Source organism: Melozone crissalis, unplaced genomic scaffold, assembly GCF_028551555.1.
Source record: "Melozone crissalis strain CALT ecotype California unplaced genomic scaffold, PUWL_Pcris_2 ptg000081l_1, whole genome shotgun sequence".
NCBI lineage: Eukaryota > Metazoa > Chordata > Aves > Passeriformes > Passerellidae > Melozone > Melozone crissalis.
The window spans coordinates 13,165,563-13,187,891 of record NW_026535858.1 but is presented as its reverse complement, the minus strand read 5'-3'; the positions used below and the strand labels follow the sequence as shown (position 1 = coordinate 13,187,891).

General features: G+C 42.6%; 1 protein-coding gene across 2 annotated transcripts in view; it reads right to left on the bottom strand.

Annotated features, from left to right (window-relative positions):
- The window catches only part of FBXO11 (F-box protein 11), a 71,271-nt gene extending 49,146 nt beyond the window's left edge, over window positions 1-22,125 (bottom strand). For both annotated transcript variants that reach the window (XM_054290155.1, XM_054290156.1), the window contains exon 1: window positions 21,731-22,125. In XM_054290155.1, coding sequence (XP_054146130.1) covers window positions 21,731-21,845 — 115 coding nt within the window. In that variant the 5' untranslated portion in view covers window positions 21,846-22,125. The remainder of the gene's footprint in view (window positions 1-21,730) is intronic.
- Between the last annotated feature and the right edge of the window lie 204 nt (window positions 22,126-22,329).

Below are 22,329 nucleotides of genomic sequence, written 5' to 3'. Positions count from 1 at the left end.
GGAGCCTAATTTGATATATACACAAAAACACAGTGTGAGAGAAGAGTCAGGGGTGTGCAGACCTGATACAGCTCTGAACACACCGATCCACCAGAACACAAAACATCCCTTGTTCAGCCAAACTAATTTTACTTAGTGCATCAACAGGCTACATGAGTCACAATACCTTGGTTGAGGAGGGCTGCCATTTCACAGTACTAATTTATTGTGGTTTTTAGGTCATCTGCCTATATCCTTAAAAAGCTGCAGGTATAAAGAGTATTAACATTAAGAAGGAACATCGTATTACAAACAAGACAGATGGTCAACAAACCTCCAGATAAGTTCTGTATGACAAATAATCTTATAGATAATTATCTCTTCTGCAGGACAAACTGCTCAAATATTCAAACTAAAAACAAAGACTTGCTTGGCCCAAAGCATGGAAGAAGTTCACAGAGTTTACAGCTGTACACAAATAAGGTAAAAAAGCATTAAAGCACTGGAAGTACATAAGAAAAAGATTTCCATAAGGAGACTTTTTTTCTTTTTTTGACTGTGAGGGTGACTAAGCAGCAGCACAGGTTGCCTGGAGTTTGTGGAGTCTCCAAACTATGTGAGCCCTCTCCAAGATGACCATGGCTTTGTTAATGTGGCAAAGGCAGAAGGCACCATGGGAGAGCAATTCAATCACTGCTTGACTCCAGCATTCTCATCAGGTAAATGCTGTCCCACTCCTGCTTAACACCTGAAGTATTTACTCTTCAGATTTCAGAAGGCCTTACCATTTTCCTTCACTTTAGCTCCAATCCAACTGTTTTGCTATAAAACATAAATTTGTAGTATTTCAGCATCTCAAAAACCTCAGCCCATATTAATTCTGCTGAGTACTCCACACTTCTAAAAATCCCAGACATGGTGACATTAGGACAGGAATACAGACCTCAGTATTTTCGACCACATGTAAAACTACACTGCTACATAAATGTGGATATTTTCCACACCAGTGTTACTATGTTAAGTTGTCAAATAATCTGTATCAGAATGTATTTTGTCAGCAAAAAAATCTATTATGAAGAAATACTATGTTAAATTAAATCAAAGCATCCTCAGCACTGCAATTTAAAGATTTGATTAGAAGTGCTAAAATATAACTTGTTAAAGTAATAGAAACTGTGTCCTTCTCTTACATTTCCATAATACACACATTACATCATTCCTTCCCAACTGTCAGACTCAGTTTCATTTCATCATCACCCTGGTCCAAAGACTTGAGAGCAGAAAAATACCAGTGCTGTGCATTTTGACCCAGAGTTAGGCTGTAAAACATCCCAGGGCCCTTCTGTACACTTGACCAGGCAAGTGGAACATCACCAAGTCTTTATCCATTTGTTTTTAAATAAACAGTGTTTTTGTAAAGGGACAGCAACTGATAAAATATTAGTAACAAAAAGATGTTTTAGAGAAACAGCAACGTTCCTATGAAGTTGAATGCTGATGATTAACTAACAGAAACATCCTTCCTTTTCAATTTCTTTAATTATATGTACAAAAAAAAAAAATCTAAGAGGTCAGTCTCAAAGCCAATGTGCAGAAATTGTAAAGATGAGGACTCAAGCTGCTTCTCTCCTCATCTTTCCACATTAAAGACCCAAAGGTAATGAGTATTAGTGTTTACCTGGAAGACCAGCATGAAGTAAACAAACCCCTGCCTGACTGTGTGATCTTGTTTACACTGCTCAAACGTGGTTATAACCAAAATAAAAGCTTTGATTACAGAGCTACAGGAGAAGATTAATCCCTCACTGCTAGAGCTGACAAAGAAGGGAAGACAAACTCCAAGACACCCACCAGACCTTTGTTTAAGAGAATGAAGATTTCAAAATCTGCACTGCTAGGGTGGCAGCAGAGCAGGGGTAACCCCCAGCTCTCTTCAGAAGTGAAGCCCCCCAGGCACAGTGAGCTGAGCAGAGGCCATGGCAGGAACCCCTGGGCTGTGCCTGCTGGGCTCTCCCGAGGCTCAGAAAGGACTCTGGGCTCTCTGCAGCAAGCTACGCTCGCTTCCTGCTCCTCCTCTCCCCATCTCAGCTTCTTCCAGTCATTTCTGCTCACACCAGGAGGAATGACATACAAGCACCACCTACTTAAGGGTGACCTTCAAAACAGCGTCGACCCCCACCCCCAGGTCTTCCACCTGGAATGAGGTAATACTTACACTATTACTGTGCACCATCTTTGACAATCCTGTGAATGTCACTGGTACAGAAAGAGATCAACCATTCTTTCTCCATATTATTAAGCTCTCAGCAGTTATAAAAATAAAATTAAAAAAAAAAAAATCAAGAAGTGCTACTGTGCCAATTCAAGGTTTCAAGGACCTTTGCAGCTGTAAATTGAAGTATGCTGGAACACATGCTGGCTGAACACGCTGAAAAACTCACCTGCTAGACAAGATCACACCAGCTAGAAAGTCAGAGTATTAATATATTCTACCTCCTACACCTTCACTCTAAATTACTGTCAATTTGCTAAAAGCAAAGCCACACACAATCACTCTCCCTTACAAAGTATGTTCCCAAACTAATGAATCTACAGGCTGCACTAAGATGGTTATATAACATCAGCAAATTGAATTTATTTTCCAGGCCCTATTTTCTGTCAGTCTTTGTAATCATCACCTCAGTTTCAGCTTCCTTCATCAAATCATCCTGTCACAGTTTCACCTGTTCTGAATTTACCAATCTGACACACCTGCAAACTACTCAATTGTTCCACTGTTATTAATGCACAGGAGCACCTAGAGACTCAGCCAAGTCAGTCACTTCAAGCACTTAGGGCAGAGGGGAAAAACTCAAACTTACCCTGAAGAGCTCATGGACACAGCTGCAATAAGGCCAGAACAGGAGAAAGTAAGGCAACACAGGCACAGTGAGTTTGTTTTCACGCAGGCTTAGACTGGTGTGTTGTCTGTGCAGTGCTTTGGGGTTACATGAACAACACTCACTGCTCTTTCCCTGCTGGTTTGCTTGCAGCCATTCCTTCTCCTGATTGATAATCTGGGATGAGATGAGGCACATTGTTTAAGAACTCAGCACTCACAAACTTGCTTGGAACTGCTGGAGCCAAACCAGAGCTGGCTGCTGCCATCTTGGCACGCTCTGCCTGATTCATGAGTTAAAGGATTAACATCTTTAAAAGTAGGTGGGGAGGATTTAAAAGACATTGCTGCACATATTCTTTCACCTGCTGCTTCTTTCAGACATCATTACTGTAAAGCAAGGGTAGAAAAAGTATTTTCCATTAACTCATTTGAATTTAAATATTACTAAAAATGACTGTGAAAACAAAGGAGAATCTAGTGAACCACTTTCCAATGTTTGATCTGAATTACTTTACCTTGTGTTAGCACTTAGGAGGAGATCAATTCAGTACCAAAAGTCCTTAATTCCATTAATCACACTTATCCCACATTTTTCTTTACTGAACTGGACAACTACACAGTCACACTCATTACTGTGCAGCTGAAATTTTCATAGAGCAGCCACCTCCTCCCTCCAACCCAAAGCTACCAAAACCATCTCAATGCCACTCCTGTGCTTCTGAAACACCACTCCCAGAAGGGCTTTGGGCAGCAGTTAAACTGGGCAAGAAAACACACAGCCCATGGAGTCTATACTCCCAGCTAAGGGCTGGAGAAGTGGGTGTTATCCAAACCCTGTGAATCCAAAAGCTTGCAGCCAGCACAGCTAGAAGGCAGGTAACAGAGAAATACACCTGGAAGAACTCCTGTCACTGTACAGGAGCTGCTTGACAATATTTTTTTCTTTAGATGTCAGAGCATATGCCACCACTGATGACTAACAAGTAAGGAACACAAAGAAATTTTGGTGCATCAGTCAAACCATGGTTGAAAAACTATGAGGCCTGACATCAAATCAGGCTGCTGTCTTTGAAGTGTAGCACTTAACAGTCAGGGAATTATTTCACGCCAGTGCTGTGTGCATTTCTGATACTGGCACAAGATGAGAAACAGGCCAGTGACTGAACTATGGTGGAAATAATTTTTACTTCCATATGATAGACAATAGACACTCATGGATGGATGCACTGCACTATCTACAGTGATATTCTGGGAAAATATTATGGCAGTTGGAATATCCAGTTATAACCAGAAATCAACAAGTAAACAAAGCTGAGGCACCGCTGCAGAGATGACCTTCCCTCAACACATGGCTCTCATTTGCCACATGTAGAAAAATATCTCCAGAAAAAGATATTCTACTTTATATCTCAGACTCTCAAAGGACTCACAGGAGGTCCTGTCTTTGGTGGAGGCAAAGTTCAAGATTCTTGTCACATAGCAAGAGCTACACATGTCTGCATACATATGCTAGCTAATTAAAAACAAAATAAGAACCAACCTTAAATTCTTAGAAGAATCAAGAGTCAGAATCACTTCATTCTGCTCCTGTCTTTTCACATTTCCTGTATAATTTAATCCTGGAGAACTGCAGTGCTTCAGGGAACACGGGTCAATGCCAACAACTCAGCACCAATCTAGTACTAAACATCACCTCTAAACACAAGAGGTTTTTTATTGACTACCTAGCATCTTTACCTTGAAGGGAGCCTCTGAAGTGTCTAAGTGTTCCTAGAGGAAAACCTTGCATGCAAAGCATCTACAGGCTGATGATCCTGTCTTTATACAGCCACTCCACATCCACCTTCTCCACAGACCAACACCCACCATGGGACGGCAAGACCACAGATGCAAACTCAGAACAACAAATCACAGTGAGGTTCAAATCCTACACATGTAGAATGTGCAAGACCCTGTCCATTTGCAAGCACAAAAAGCCCCCCATTACACAACTACATTTATGTAGTCTGTCAGATTTGAAGTGCCAGCACAGACACAAGCAGATTCAGCATCACTAGAGACTCAAAAGAAAAGAATCCTTTGTGAGTTGTTCTTAAATCACAAGCATTCAAAACATTTCTAGCAAGTGAAATATATTTTGTGCACTCAACTTCAAGTATGCCACAAGGGTCATGAACACAGTTAAAATCAGCCTACTAAATAAATGGGTATTTTCCCTCACTGAACTAAAACATACAATACTTGTCAAATATTAATTACACTGCATCAAGTACAGCATTCTTACATCTCTGTTCTAGAGGCAAAACTGGGGTGTTCTCCACATTCTAATATATATCAAAGACAGTTTATAAGTGCATTGAGCTTTGCCATGTTCCCCTTTTATTTTGGTTGAGCCCATGGAGTATTAGTCATCTTTGTTATATTCATGCTCAACATAGCTAAAAAAATTGTCTTAAGATGTATTCTAAGCAACTGTCAGATTGAATTTTTGACATGTTTATTCTCAAACTATGGCTAATTTGAAAAACAAACTGTTCATATTCTATAGGTTGAATGAATAAACATACAATAAATGGTACTGTATTTATTTGAATAATTTGTTCACATGTAATTTTATGATTGTTTTACACAAAGTATGTATTTTAAGAACGATTCTTTAAAATACTGCATTATGTCTCACCATTCTGAATTTAATCAAGAAGTTACCTACAGCAACCTTTATTTATTTTCCTCCACATATCCAACCACCCATCCTACATCCAGATGCTGGGTTCACTTTCTGAGGTTTAGTTGATTACTGAGGTTTAGTTCACAGCTTCACAAACCAGTATTTTGGCAGGAACAAATGCTGCTTCTGAGAACTTTTACCTTCATTGACATGGGCAATCTACCAATCCATACTCCTCAAAAAACAGAGGCACTCTCCAGGAGAACAGTCCACAAGCAGCTCCAGGCAATGCCTCCAGGCAAGAGGCTGGTGGCTCCTATAAGCAACATATACCTGCTCCTTTAATTAAATATGCAGAGGAGTAAGTTGTGCAGGACCAGATTGAGCCCTGGTAGAAATACAGTGCACAGAAATAACAAATTAGATACTTTCTGATCAAGTGCACTAGTCAAATGCAGTTATCAGAATGAAAAAATATTAAACATTTATAACAACCTAGGCTGAGAGAGTAAAAGTCATATTTAGAGCTCAGGCTAGATTTGTTACCAGGCAGTAAACTGCTGAATGCATGTGATTAAGGACACAAAATCAGTATTATGCTAACAAGACTTTAAGAGCAGCACTTAGGTGGAAAGACTAAAACTATCTTTCACAGCAGATGAGTCTTCTGCATTCCAAGAGCAAGAACCATCTCTGCTACACATAATGCCATCTATTAGGCAGAAAATGTCCCTGGGAACAAAGTGAAAAGCTATGACATAACAAGTTCTGAAAAATTTGTTAATAACCTTTCACACTTGAGAACCAGAGCCTTCAAACTTAAGAAGAACAATAAAAGAAGTCATGTGCATCTCAAAATCAAAACCCAGTTTGGCTATTTAAGCTTAGATTTTAAGCCAAAAGTAAACCCTTATTTTAATATTTTATGTTCTTCAGGAAACAAATGGAAAAGGAGAGATTTCCCTTAATGAAAAGTTATCAACTGTGGCTGAAGTCCTGAAAACCTTCAGCTATGACAGTGTTGGGAAGAAAATCTTAAAAAGTGAAAACTTCTAGAACAAACACAGGAATAAAACTGTCAACAACACAAGTGGCAAAAATATCTGTTTTGTGCCTGTAGTGGACAAATACAGAGGTGCAATCATCTTCACTACAGAGCAGCTCAAAATTAATTTTCCTTTTTTTTAATAAAGCCAAACCTTATTGTCAACTTGGCTCACTGTAAACACAGAAGATCTCTGGTTTCCCAGCATAGAACAGACTTGAGATATAAAGGAGGGACCAGGTCCCACCACCACATTCCTCCCCCCTCGGTCACAAATGATACTGGAGGCACATATGCATTAAAACACAAGTTAAAAATACTAAAAAAATACTAATAGCAGGAGTCCCCCCTGCAATGGGACAGGCTCAGACAGGAGGTCCCTACATGAAGTTATCTCTGATGTGTTCCCACTGGGGAGCATGGTGCCCAAGGAAAGATCAAAAGCAAGGCAACTAAGTCATGGACTTGAACATCTCAAAATACAGACAGTATCAGTCAAGTTCCTTATCAGAAATAATTACACTGGGAGTAATTGTAAAAGTGTCACTGAACTTCAATTTGCCAGTACAAATGAGTACAATATTTTGTCAGTGCCCTTTCTGGACAGTTGTAACATTTTATTCCAAGTCATTACAGCTTTATTTTTTAAATCAACTTTGAAAAGTACAGAGAACTAAATATAATTTCCTGCAAATCTGAAGCAATTATTAAAGTCAAATGTTTCCATCACATGTACAAGAAAAAAAATTGCTTTCCCCTAGCAAACAACATAATTTAGTAGGACAGATATAAGGAAAATTTGAATTCCAGACTGTTCGCTGAGCTACATGTAGCAATGAGGGGATGTCTCAGACATGTTCTATTGCACATTCATAAAACTTCAACCCTAACAGCCTGGAAGCCCTACCATTTACTCCTAGAAATGATTGAGAAAGGCACAATCAACACTGTGACAGATTCTGAGACCAAACTATGGATTCATACCAGAGCAATGCATGTTGCACATATTCCCTTTAAAAATCTCTGGCCCAATGGATGGAGAAGTGGACAGAAGTGGATAGAGCGCCCATATGCCAGGTACCATCTTTATAAAGGTCCTTTCAGGGCAGCCAGTAGCAGGTTCAAGTTGGAGCAGAACATCATCTGTAGCAGTCCAGATTACCTCTGAGTACCAGGAATCCATTATTTAAATTCTGTTGCTTCCTAGCCTCTCCCCCCAGCACATCAAAGGGCTGTGGGCATGACCAAGTTACAGCAGGTAAAGCCAAGGTAAATGCTGAACTTGCTAAGAGTTTCCAGAATCACTCAACTATTAACTCATGCCTAGTCTTGAAAAAACAAAAGAGCCAACCACCAAACAAAAAGAGAGGGAGCAGTACTTCCCTTTCTGATAAAAATATTCAAAGCTTTTCAAATTAAAAGCCATATACTGTTTGATTGCCAACTGCAGTGTTTTCTCCAGCTACTTATTTTCCCAACCATTACCTTTTATAAACTCACATAGTCTTCCTCAGATAAAATGTTATCAGTGTTTTTTTCTCTTTCTGTCACAGCAATGTGCTAATCTGATCAATACCATTAGGAGTTCCCACATCACTACTCAGAGCCTATGCTGGAGTTCCTCAAGAACCAGAGCAAAATCTCAGAGTTTAAATCTTCCACATGAGCTGCAGGTATCTCTCAATGCACTTCCTTTGGTATTTGTGCTTTCCCAATGTCACACTGCATTTCAGTATAAATGTGTCATTTTCTTGTGCCATCCGTATGGTTCAGTGCACCCACAGGCACACCTATGGCTTCACAACTGTCACAATGTTGTATCTCAAAAGCACAAAAAAGAGTCTATAAGGACACAGAATGCAAGTTATAAGAACATTATTTATACTCACAGAAATGCCCACTGTTCCTCCTGGGATTTTTTTAAAGTTAATTGCACAAACAGTTAAAACAAGCCTTGCTCTCTGCCTTACCCACAAATAAGGGCTTTGACTGACACACACTGGCAAATAAAGAAAAAAAGTCTGCCAGGCAAAGCAAGCCTCACCCCTGACAGCTGCCCCTTAGAATGTAAGTTGGTGCCCCAATGACAGATGGCCATACAGCTCACGTGGCACTGCAAGAGCAGCTCCAGTTTTCAGCCCAGCATAATTAATCCAACCAACTGCAACTCTCCTTTACCTTCATATGCTGCCCTGACAGATTAAAGCACCACCACAGCCATATCCTGAGCCATTCAGTGATCCCTGCCTTGAACAAGGATCAGCTGGGAGCACAGAACAAAGGGCAACTGAGAGCAACAACTCCCAGCACACCCATCCAGATTTTAGCCTGGGACAAGATGAGCACTAGCAAGTCCAGAAAGAAAACAGGTATTGTGTACTAAGAGACACCAACATGGTTCACAACTGAAGTACCAACCACAGGAACCCAAGGACATCACATTCAATTGTGTGCTTTGCCACAGATGTGGTTCCATGATAAAGATAAAACAATTTAGCGTGTATAATACTGCCCGAAAGGAGGGTGCAGACCTTTTCCCACCAGCTCCCACACACAGTGGGAGTGACTGTACAGGTACACAGTCATTAAAACAAAGGAAGGAAGAAGCAAATCACTGAGAAAATCCCTTCTGGTAGCCATTTGCAATCACACTCCTTAAAATATCAGTGAAACTGTGCCTACAGGCTTCCCTGGTGACTTTGGGCAAGCTCTGCCATTTCCTCATGCTTTCGTTTCCCAGTGCTGATGTCAGAACAATGGCACATCACAACATCCCAGGTGTGCAATGACAGCACAGACTCCACTGAAGGCCTGCAACACACACGAGCTCTGCAATACAAATATCCAAATTAGTAAAACAAAGGGGATCCTTTACCAGCAGCTGAAATTACTCTAGGCAATCACTAGTGGCAGGATAACAGATATTTCCCCATGTTTATTGCAACTCCAACACAAGACCTTCAGGCAGAAGGGAAGGATTAAAGTTGAGTGCACTGATTAGTATTCTTTTTACATCACTGGATGCTTAAACAGCTCTTTCCCAAGTAAACTCTGAGCATATACAAGAGTAAGGATTTCTGTGAAAAGATCAGTAAGTCAGGAACCTTCTGGACTAGAAACTGCTCATTAGTCTTACTCCACCCACTGCAGGGCTGTTACTAGAAATACTAAAAGAGGAAACAAAGAACTACTGATTTTTTCCTCTCACTTTAAAAATTAAATATGCACACATGCATGCAAATCCACTCTTAAAAGAAATTCTTATTTAATTTAAACTCTTAAGGTCAGTAAGTCTACTACAGTGATTGTCTCTAAGAAATTTTATCTAGATGGGGAGACTTTTGCCAGCTGGGTTTGCAGAATGGGATACTTATGAATTGTCTCCATATATATGGTGAAAAGTACCTGACAGAGGGGAGGAAGAGGCAAGGCTTGGGAGGAAATATATCACTTCTCTGTTTTACTAAAAAAAGAGCAGGTTGATTTTTGTTTTTAACTGAGAAAAAAACTCAACACAAGCAGGATAACACATTCTTAAACCCTGCTCTTCTGATGCCTTTGCCCTTTCTCAAGCCATACACAGATTTCAAAAGCTAGACCAATTAAAATTCATTTTCTGTAATGTACTTGGCCATTTCTGTAGTACTTTTAAATTTGGGAAGAAGAAAATATGTCCCAGAAATCATAAGGAAATCTTAACCAGGCTCAAGCAGTTACCCCAGCCACCATAATGCACACAGCATTTATATCAATGCAAAACAATCTTTCTGCCAACAGGACCCTACACGTTACAAGAAATAAATCTTAGTTAATGTTTAGTACTCAGTATATATACATAATTTTACTGACTACATCTGCAGCAAAACATCATAAAGATAATAAGAAAAAGAAACTGTCTGTTCTACTATTTAAAATTTGCTCATTATGAAAGTGGCAATTATTTCTACCATGCAAGTGACATAAAGAGTTGAAAATTTCTGCCTTTCACAGCCATTACAGCACCACTTCACCAGACTACCTGGTTGCTAATAGTGGTAGCCCAGAGGAACGCTCAGGGCCAAGGCTGCTGATAGGGAAGAAACATTGGGATAACAACTGAAGTGTATTTAGTCTGAAAAATCTCTGTGCCCAACTCACTATGATTCAGGTAACGTTCTTGATGCCACACAATTGTGCAACACTTCTAGATCTTACACACAAAAATATACTGGCAGCTTCTTGCACTCTCTGATACTGAAATTAATGAACAACTAGGCACTCAGTCTGCTGGGATTTACCCAAGAACATGGCAATGAATTCACTCTCAGCACCAATGGATAACAGGTATTGTTTGGCAGGCCTTTGAAAAAGAGGAGTTAAAAATCATGCTTTTTCCACACACTACCTACTTTTAACTTCCACTGCATTAATCAGCATACGAGCAACCCACAGCAGAGAGAAAACTCAAAGCTTCTGTTTCTAAAAAAAGTTATCCAGAAAAATTAATGAATTTTTGAAATGAATTAATGAAAACTGATCTTGAACTGGAACACCACATACTATTGAGACTGAAATTTTAAAATAAAAATTTGTTTGAAACTGATTTTCTGTTGTCTCTCTTTTCCCCACATTTTTACAAATTTACAGGTTTCAATTTTAGTATGATCAATACATTTTCTGTTAAACTTACATACTAAATTTAGGTTGTCTGTAACCGAAAAATCAAAATAATTTCACCTCCTCTTTCTTTTCTGACATTTAAAAAACAGTTTTAGAGGGATGGGGGTGTTAGTAAACATTATTTCCTGTTTAAAGTTAACAAGCTCAGAGGTTCAAGCATTATTTAGACAAAATGGGAGATCCAACATCACACTGACAAGTACTGTGATGAACTGATCTTCAGAACTGAGCTTCATTAGACACCCACTGAACCTACTGGGATATGCCTTTTTCAGTTACTTAAACCTTTCAAACCAAGGTAAAATTTGACAATGACTAACAACCATACTGATACTGTCAAGTAGATTATTGATCACAAGCTGCTGACCAATGAGAAGATATTTGGCAAGATATGAAAGGTTCTAAACTTGTTATCAAAGGCCACTTGAAGCTGCTCAGGTACCACCCATTATCACAATCACACCCATTCCTCTTCTAGTCATCCTGACAGCAACAGTAGCCCAAAGCACTGATCCTCTCTCCTCCCACTGATGCCTGGCTGGCCCAACAACTCTTGTGCTGAAGGAGGTTCTCTCAACAGCAATCCAAGGCACGTACCTTAGAGGCCCAATTATTGTAGAGCTTTAGGGAGACTTAAAAATGGAACCAGAGGAAGCTCCAAATGGATCTTAATACAAGAGGGAAATAAGAAATTGAAATTAAATTATTTTTAAGGTCTCTTCCAACCCAAACCAGCGTGTGGTTCCATGAAAAGCGATTCTTCTGTGAAGGAAAAACCACTACACACCCTCATACATGGCAACTGCCCCAGACTTTGGCTCTTCCAAGGTCATAACAGATGGAGCTCAGCTACCTCTTGTCCCCACCCATGGTCTCATCCTGGACAGCTGCAGCCAACACAGGCCCAAACAGAGCAAACAAAACTTCAGAGTAACTGGTTTATTTTGAATAACTGCTCTTCAAAGACTGTGGATGAATGTCCAAGGACATGGTCACAGATCCTACCACCTGCAGAGAAAGGTGAGGCATCACACCTTGACAAGGATTAATGTAACAACCATCCAAGGGCTGTAGTCCTTGGTCAAGACAGCAACAACTGAAGGAAATGGTAAACATTAATTTGAGCAACCACTACACACAATTTACATTGATGACCCAACAGCATTTGGGTCACCTTTCTGGGCTCCTGCTTTCCCAATTGTCAGGAAAGGCTTATTTAGACAAAGCATTCAATTCTGTCCTCAGCTCATAGAAACAATGACTAAAATCTGAGGTTTTCCCATGCTTCTGCAGCATAATTTTCTTTCTAAAGGTATGTTGACAAACTTAACTTTCCAAAGGTATGCTGATAAACTCCCCAACTATTTATTTCTCACAGGACTACAACAAGTCTGCACCAAGGCTTACGTCTCAAATTTCAATTAAAGAAGAAATTTACACATTTCCTCTGACTTTTCCAAGTACAAGAAGCTTGGGAACTGTAAATTTTACCCAATTATCTCCTAGAAAAAAACATTTATTGACCAAATAAGAAAGAAAAAATAGGAAGGATACTTTATATACACACAGGATCAGTAATGCAGTAATTAAGTAAAGAGATTAATCTGTGTAAGAAGAGGAAATGGAATAGATTCAAGAGACAGTTCTGAGTTTCTCTGGGAGCCTTAAGAATTCACTAAGGCAGCAAGAGAGGATGGCAGTATCACACTACTGAAAAATATTTTCCCATAAACATTTAAGTAGTATTTTAGATTTTTAACAATTATTGATGAACCAGACTGGACTGGATTTGCTGTTGCAAAATCAAATTTCAAATAAGAACTAGGCACTAAAAAGAAAATCAATTGTTTTACCTTTCATGTCATTTCAGATCAAATTTAAGTGCCATTTGAAGCAAATGGGAATTTTTCAGTTAGCTGGGATTTCAATAGGCTTTGAATGAGAACATCGAAAATTGTTACTGCAGCGTTAGAATTATTTCAATTACCAAGCATCATCTGAGAGAAATCAAGGTAAAATGTACTTCTTCAAAAACAAGAAAGAAGTATACCAAGATACTGTGAAATAAACAACTTGTTTTATATGTTTATAAATGCACTAATAAAGCTCTGTATATTCTGCTAAAGAAAAACACACCTGGCAATTGTAACATCTGACTGGTTTTCAGGAAAGCATCTCTGTAGGATTTATTTCTTCAGCAAGGTATGGCCTCAAAACCACAACAACACAGGAAATTGGTGAAGTCCTCATCCGGCTGTTCTACGGCCAAACTATCTGAGAGACAGAAACTGCATTATTGTTTTAGCCAAGGCTCTTCAGCAGGTCTAACAATCCATGTGGAGAAGGGAGTGCCTTGCAAGAGCATAATGAAAGAGGGTCAAGCTAACTCAAATTACCTTGCATTTGCCACAGGCTAAGAGCATACACATGAACAATTACTGTGAATCAGACACCCCAGATCAGCTGACACATGGTACCTGTCATCCTACAATACCTATCCAAACACAAAGATAGCTTGAAATGTAGACCTGCTGTAGAGCTACAGCTCATCCCTACTCAGAAAGCAAGACACTAAACCCTGGAACCTTTGCTTCTGGAGGCATAAACTGAAAACAAGCAACAGAAGAGAACCCACAGATGAGAGCCCTTAAGGTAAACAGGCTGTTTCCAAATACTACAAACTGGGATTACCAAAAGGAAATAGTTACTGTAACATGACCTATTAATGTTAACCAGCCCTTCAGTATAAAACCATACACACAGTATGATGACCATGAGACTGCAAATTCAGCTCTTCTGCTGGTGTGGACAGTGGTTATTTAAAATAAGTATAGGAATTTCAAGTACAGTTGTTGATTTGGCCTTGTTGCCATGTAGTGGCAATTCAAAGTAGGATAAAACCCAAACTTTTGTTTTCCAATCTCATTCTCAGGAGTGCTCATCTCTCCATGCTGTGTGTACCTACCAAGCTCAATGCAGTCAATCAGCACAGAAAAAGTGAGGGAAAGCTCTATAGGCTCTACCAGCACTAGACTGGCACTCACATGGTACAGCTGAATCAGATTTTTGGAACACAGAACTGGTTGTGCAAGAAGATAAACACCGCTATTATTTTGATACTGGAATACCAGAGATATCCGGTATGTATGGGAAGCATATCTCCACAGGCTTCTGTGGAACAACCTACATAGAGCCAAGGTACAGAGCTCAACAGAAACAAACCCAGCAGCCTGAGTGACAAGGTTTCCAGGCAGAGCTCAACCATGCAGCAGTCTGAGCTCCCAGAACAAAGCAGTGCCTGAACTCTCACATATAAGACATCAGAGGGACCTGACAAACCTGGCAACGGAATGGAAACTGCAGGTTTCTGTTACAAGGAACAGAAGGTTTCATTGTATGTCCCACAGCACAGAGCCCCAGCAGCACTGCACAGCTCCTCTCAAACACAGCACTGGCACCAGGCACGGGGGCAGGCTCAGCCAAGCTGATCTAGGGGTGACCTGGGAAGGCAAGGGCCAGTCCCACTGATGGGCAGGTCTCTTACTCACCCAGCCCTGCAGGGAGAGAGCTCCAACAGCTAAAGCAGCAGCAACTGCTCCCAGTGTTTTGGAGGCTTGGTTTCTGTGGTGATATGGTTCAGGGAGCTAAGGGTGACAAAGCAAGGCAAAGGCTGAGCATCAAGTTAGAAGCAGGAGAACCAGGACAACCTCATTCTCTAACAAACAGGCTCTACCATTACTTAGCTCTCTTGGAAAAATGCAAGAAAAGGAAGTCTCTCAGAGGAGAGCACAAAAAATAGGCCCCAAAAGCCTACTGAAAGAACTCCAGGTTTTATAAGTGCTCATTGCCTGTTTAGCCTAGCTTCTACCCACAAATGAATAATAATTTTAAGAACAGGGAATTTCCTGATTTTTATAATCAGGAAAACTGTTATTGAGAGGAACCACAACAACTACTATTCAGGCTATCTTTTATGAAGGATTTCAGATTCATATATTTTAATCACCTCAAGAAAAGTTAATTAAACTTTCTAACAAGAAGTACAAGGCACATAATAGAGGATGCCTCTAGAGCATCTTCTTTACTTAGGAACCCACATCTAGAACTCATTCTTTTCTTCTACAAAAATTTAAAAGCAATAATGTACTACAAAAGCAGAATTTTGATACTCTGTAATTTCACTGCATGCTTTTAATTTGCTCTCTTTCCCTTCCCCCTCCTTGGCCCCCATTTCACAAGAACTGCAGGACTCTGACTAAAAGCTAGATTATATTCAGATACTACAGCTTAGCATCATGAGCAAGAATCACCAAGTTTTACTCCCCTCCCAATCCAAGTGCTGAATGCAGAAACATCACACAAGTAAGAAACAGAAAGAAATACCTAATAATCTGAAACCATGAAAAGATTAGGCAATGACAAATTCAACTGACAAACCTTCCATTTTCTCAATTCCTGTTAGTTCAGTCAGCTCACCTCTGCTTCTTTTTTTATCCATATGTTGTGCAGCTCTGGGTTAATTTTCCTATTGCATCTGTTGTAACGTGTAAGACTAAATACCTTTAATCACTAATCAATGCAACTTAAAAACCTTACAAAAGCACACTACCTCCTCTTCCTAGCAGACCAAAGAGTTTAGAGGCAAGGCCTGCAAGGGGAAGTTTAAGTGTTGCCACAGGTGATGGAGGTTAACAACGCACCTGGTGCATCCTCCTTCCAATTACCCAGGGACCAGAGGAGAGCGTGGGCCAGAGCTGTCCTGGCTGCAGTGGCAGCCCTGGGATGCCCGTGTGTGTGTGTGTGTGTGTGTGTGTGTGTGTGTGTGTGTGTGTCTGTCTGTGTGTCTGTGTGTGTGTGTGTGTCTGTGTGTCTGTGTCTGTGTCTGTGCGTGTCTGTGCGTGTCTCTGTGTGTGTGTCTGTGTGTGTCTCTGTGTGTCTGTGTGTGTCTGTGTCTGTGTGTGTCTGTCTGTGTCTGTCTGTGTGTGTCTGTGCGTCTCTGTGTGTGTCTGTGCGAGTCTGTGTGCGTCTCTGTGTGTGTGTCTGTGTGTGTCTCTGTGTGTCTCTGTGTCTCTGTGTGTTTGTGTGTCTGTGTGTGTCTCTGTGTGTCTGTGTCTCTGTGTGTCTGTGTCTGTGTGTCTCTGTGTGTCTGTGTGTGTGTGTGTCTGTCTGTGTGTGTGTGTGTCTGTCTGTCAGTCTGTGTGTGTGTGTGCTCAGTGTGCTGAGCCAACACCCAGCCCAGCAGTGGCTCTGCACATTCAGCACTGCTGAGGCACACGGGGCTCACACGCTGCTGAGGGAGCTGCCATGGAAGCAGGCTGCCAGCCTGACCCTCCCAGGCAGCTGCTGGCCTGACAGAGCCTTCCTAGGGCTCCACTTCCATGCATATGCATCAAAGCCTCAGAGCCAGTGCATGGAATGTTTATTTATGCTCAACAAATGAGATGCTTCATGCCTGCACACCTGCAGTAAAAGCCTGACATACACTGCAAGCTTTGGTCTACTCTGCAGCTGTGATTGTGCCAGGAAGCACCAGAGCAAGGAGAGGGCACAGAGCATAACCTTCCCCCAAAGCACAAAGATATAAAATAGACCCATGGAGGAGGCTTCATTATCTCTTAAACCACTGGGCTCCAAGTTTTTGTCACACAGAAAGTAAAAAAAGATTTGGTATTTCTGGGAAACTATAACTGATGTTAATGTTAATAGATTGACTAAAATATACCATGACTATAGGCAATGAACACTACTGTGTATGCCAAGAACAAATACACTTGATTTTGATCTCTCCAACTGAAATAGAAAGCTTTAGCATAGGTTTAGGCACTTGTCCTATATGAAGGACAACAAAGGTACACGGATACTCCTTTGTACTCCTAATTCAGAATGAGGCTTTGGGAAACAGAAATTGTACTTGAAGAACCAAGTTTATAGACTCCAAACTTTTATCTGTAAGGCAGACTTTGGAAACTTTTCATTGCAAAACCAAGAATTTTATTTCCATATCTTTTCCCAGCCCATGACTCACTTTCAAGAAATAAGAGAAAAGCCTTAACTAGATTTCTTTCCATGTGGAGCAACTGATGCCTGACTTGACTTCTTGCCTTAAGGGATGACCCTACAAAAACTGAAACCCATTTAGATGCTTTGATGCAAGTCTGTGCACTTGCTTCAGAATAAGAATAATTTAATTCAGTTACTGTTACTGCCCTGCACTCACCAAATAAGCCTTTAGCACATACTAAAAAAAAATCATATATAATAATGCACATGCTTTCACACACACACTTGAAACAGAGCCAAATAAAGACTCCTTACCTTTCCTAAGATATTTATCTCAACATTACAAAATTCAAACGTTGTGAGCAAGAACTCTACTGGAGTTTAGTTTCTACATGTCTGTCTTACACAGCCTGCCCCACTCTTTTTCCCAGTCCGTCAAGCCCTCGTGTCCCCTGTAAGACAAATGACTAATTCAATTACCTTGTGTGCTGACAGGCCAGCTGGTTGTTGCTTCTTGGCATGGGTAGAAGAGGGTGAGTTATAAATGTCTTTCCCTCATTGTCTTCGTCCTCTGCCCAGCCACAAAACTTAACTTCACGCCCCTTTGTCAACTTTGGTTTAAATGAGCTAACAAGTTCAGAAGCTGCAGAGTGACACACAGACTGTATGGGTGTATCTATCTTGCTTTTACTGGAAAATAGATTGGGGCTAGGAGGGGAAGCAAACTTGCAAGGTAGGTTTACAGCACGCACGTATTAAATTCGCCTCAGCTCCAAAAGTATCGGCCCAGCTTAACCCAATCTAAAATGGAGCTGCCACAGTCCCACCACACCCACAGGCGTTCAGTGTTATCCCTTCCCTGTAGCAGCACTCGTGCCAAAAATCAACCTGGGAAAAAAAAAAGGCAGTTAGCATTTGGTGCAGGCAGCTCAGAGCCAGCCCCTGCCGTGTCACATGGACGCCGGCAGCAGGAACAGCAGCACCGTGGCAGATGCAGCTGGGGACTTATCAGCACACAGGAGCCCAGCCTAAGAGCACTTAATTCTGGACATGCAGCTCAGAACCTCATTAGCACTACAGCCAATGATGTGCTGCTTTTACACAGGTACATATGCACTAATGGAGTTATTATTTTGAGAAGAACAGAAACAAGAAAAAAAATATTCATATGATAGCTCTGAGGTTGACAATTTCAGCTGCATTCTGGACAAGATCTTTTGGTCTTTTAAAATAAGTGTATAACCTTGTCTTCTTCCTAGCAAAACTAGCCAAACCTATGCAATCAAGGAAGAAAAAAACAGCACTATAAGCAAACATGGGAATATTTAATCATAAACATTACTGAGCCCAGATTTCCTTTTGGGTAGACCTTTGTCCTAAAGAAAATAAAAGGACACATCTATTCTGTATCATTCATGCAGAATAGCAAAACCACTGAATAAACCACTGGTAACCGAGGAGAGATCAGGAGGGAGAAGGCAGAACAGAAGTGCCATGGTGCAGCCAGAGTGGCTAACTTAGATGGAGGGAGGTGTGAACAGCAGAGCATAAGGCAAAACATCTTGGGAAGTGTATCCTGATGACATCTTATCTTGGCTGAACAACACAGGGAGTCTGGGGGAGAAAACATTTTTATCTGCAATCATTTATGATCTCCCTTCCCCACTAAGCAGAACACAGGGACACAGGTATTGTTCATCAATGCATATTATAGACAGCATGGTTATATATTCATTAGATTTGTTCCTACTACACACATAAAACGAAAATTACTTCAGTATAAAGAACAGCTTTGTATGATTTTTGAATTCTTATAAGGAGCCTCTGAGGAAGGATTTTTAGAAAAGTATTTTTTCTCAGTGGTCTATTTATTAACAATAGGCATCATAACTTGATTTTAACCCAGCAGTGAACATGTAACAGCTGTTACTCAGTTGTAAAACACTGTCTACTTACGCAGCATTAAATAATAAATAAAGCTCAAGACCTAGTACATGTTTTACTAAGCAATTTAATGATATGAAACAAGAAGTTCCAAAGATTAACTGTAAGCTGTATTATCAACTCTGTCCCATGATATCTGTGCCTATAAGCACAGAGCTGTAATATGAAGGAGGAAAGAAATTAACAGTAACAAAAAATAATTTTTGTTCAGTCACAGCTGCACTCACAGTATCCAGTAAGAGGGTTTTATTAACAAATTTAAATCTGAGTTCAATAGAAACCCTTTCCTAATAATTTATACTGATTCTTTTGTACAGCCTTTTTTAGGATGACCTACATTGCTTGGGAATAAAGGTGAAAAAAGTCAACACTGATTTGCATGGCACAGTCTAACCCCAGCATATTGGCTTTTAATTTAGTAGCATTATTCATCAGCCTTTACTGCAATAGCCCTGCACAAAGCCATCAAAGTCAGAGGTAAAACCGAAATTACCTTCCAGATATGGTGGATAAGACCTTGCAAATCCTGAGACAGAACAGAAACTGCACTACAGACACCCCCAAATGCAGATGGAACACTAATGACAAAAAACCTTCATGCTGTTGATACATTTTTAGCCAAGTGAGACCTAGCACAACTGACCTTCAAAAATGCAAGGAAAAAGCTAGCAGTGATCCACATGGAACGGTAATTTCCACAACCATGGAATCTGATTTTGTTATAATTTCATCACCACTGAGTGGTCAGCCATGTGAATCAGAAGAACAATGTGAAAAAAAAAAATAAATAGGTGAGTCCAGAGTTCCAGAAATGTCAGAGAAATACAAATACACTGCAGCCTCACATTTTAATGGAGAAAGTTTCTGCCTGTATCTTTACCAAATTAGTAACATATGAACAGTGGCAGTCCAACGTAAAACTGAATAATCACTGCATTTAATCCATAAGCACATCATTCTGGATGTCTTTTATAAGTTGTATTTTCATCTGTTTAAAAGGCAAAGTAAGCCATGGGGTTGGAAAAATGCCTATATTCTGCATATGGAACATCGACGATGAAAACCTTCAGTGCATGTCTTTGAGAGGAAGTTCTTTTTTTTGTTGTTGTTTTGCTTTATTTTCTGTGTTGTTGTTTTTCTTTTAAATGTCAGTATACCAGAGAAGTCATTTTAATCATATAATTACTGAAGATTTTGGAAGGTTTACACAAGACCCATAATTGGGCATAAGACATCACATCCTCTGGTCATATACACAGCAATCTGGTCTGGGTAACATTCTTTGCTCTGACCAATGTGTGCGAGGGGGGGCGGGGGAAGGAAGGGGAGGGAGGGGAGGGAGAGGAATGGAGAATTAAAAATACTTCCTCAGATTAAATTTTCTTTACTTCATTTACTTAAAATGTTCTGATTGCAGAAAATGCACTAAAATATTTATCGCGACGCATCTCCGTAGTTAAAACACCTTGTTCTCAATGCGATATCCTAGATATTCAAACAAAAGACATTCAGCTGACAATGAAGCTTTTTTTTTTTTTTTTTAATTTTAAAAAGGCATTTGTACACCTAAGACCGCACCACGGATCAGTCTTCTTTATCATGCCGGAGTTGTGACAGGTAATGCATAAAAAATTAAAATCCAATCCACCAGATAAGACATGCAAAATGTCTCCTCCAATCCCACCCCCATCTCGCCTTCAAAAAAAAAAAAAAAAAAAAAAAAAAAAAGCCCAGCCACCATCAGCCCTGCACATTCGGAGCACAAGCACAGCGGCACCCCCAGAGCCACCACCGAGGCGACAGCGCCAGGCCCGAGGGGCCGCCACCCCCGAGCCCCCCCGCACCCCGCTCCGGGCTCCATGAGGGGCCAATCCCACCTCGCCGCTTCCTCATGCCCTCACACAATGGTGCTTTCCCCCGCTAGCTCCCAATTGTCAACATTTTCTCGCTAGGCCCCGGCCGGGCAGGGCCGGGCTGCGGGCGGCCCGAGCCCCCGCTCCGCTCGGGGCGGCGGGGGCGGCGTGGCCGGGGGGGATCAATGGCCGATGGGCCGCGGCCCCCCCGCCGGCGCTGGAGCCGGAGCCCGAACTGCGCAGCAGGCGCGGCGCAGCGGGCCCGGCCCCGCGGAGCCTCGGCCAGACCAGGGGCCGCCGCCCCCGGACACCATTTCGGGGAAGGTGCCGCCGAGAGCGGCCCGACACCATCGCTTCCCCCCCGCCCCACAGCCCCCCGGGCGCTCTTCCCCCCGCGGCCCTCGGGGCCAGGCCCGCCGCTCCCCGCGGGGAGGCTCCGGTGTTCCCGGGGGGAGAGGGCGGCTCGCCCGCTCGCCGTCTCCGGAGACGGGGCGGGGGCTCGGGGGGGTGTCCTGTCCCGAGGGGCCGCGGGCGATCCGCTCCCCCCTCCCCGGCCCGGGAAGGGGCCGAGCCCCCGCCTCCCCCCGAGCCGGGGCAGAGCCCGAGCCAAACAAAGCGCGGCCTGAGCGGGAGCCAAGGGTGAAGCAGCCTGGGCTTTTCCTGCCGGTCCCCGCGCAGGGCGGGCCCCGAGCCCGGCTTACCCCGATCCCCGGCGGCGGCGGCGGCGGCGTTGTTCCTCTCCTGCTGCTGCTGCTGCACCGGGCGCGGCCTGGACACTCGCCTGGGTCTCCTGTTGGCGGCTCGGACCGAGTTCATTTGCCGGCTCGTGTGGGCGGCGGGAGGGGAGGGGGGGAATCCTCCGGCAACCGGTGCCTCGGCGGGGACGGGGGTGCTCGGAGGGAGCCCCGGGGCGGCCGCCTCGCAGGCGCGGGCAGCAGGGAAGGGCGGGGGGGAAATCTCCGAGCGCGGGTCCCGCCGCCGCTGCCGGCTCGCTCGAAGGCAAAGGAGCCGCCGGCTCTCTCAGCGGTGCTGTGGGGGACGATGGCGCCGCGCCCCCCCGTCCCGGCCCCCGGCGATCCCGCGGTCCTGCCCGGCTCAGGCCCGTCGCTGCTCCGTGGCAGGAGGAGCCATTGACACCGCCAGGGACGCGCTCGCGAGCGGGCGGCCGTTGGGCGGCCGCGCTCCGCCAATCGGCGCGCCCCACACAAACGGCCGGCGCCGGCGCGGCCAATGGGCGCTGCCGTACTATCGGTGCGCGGGTTGGGGAGGGGCGGGCGGGCGGCACGGCGCGGGGTGGGGC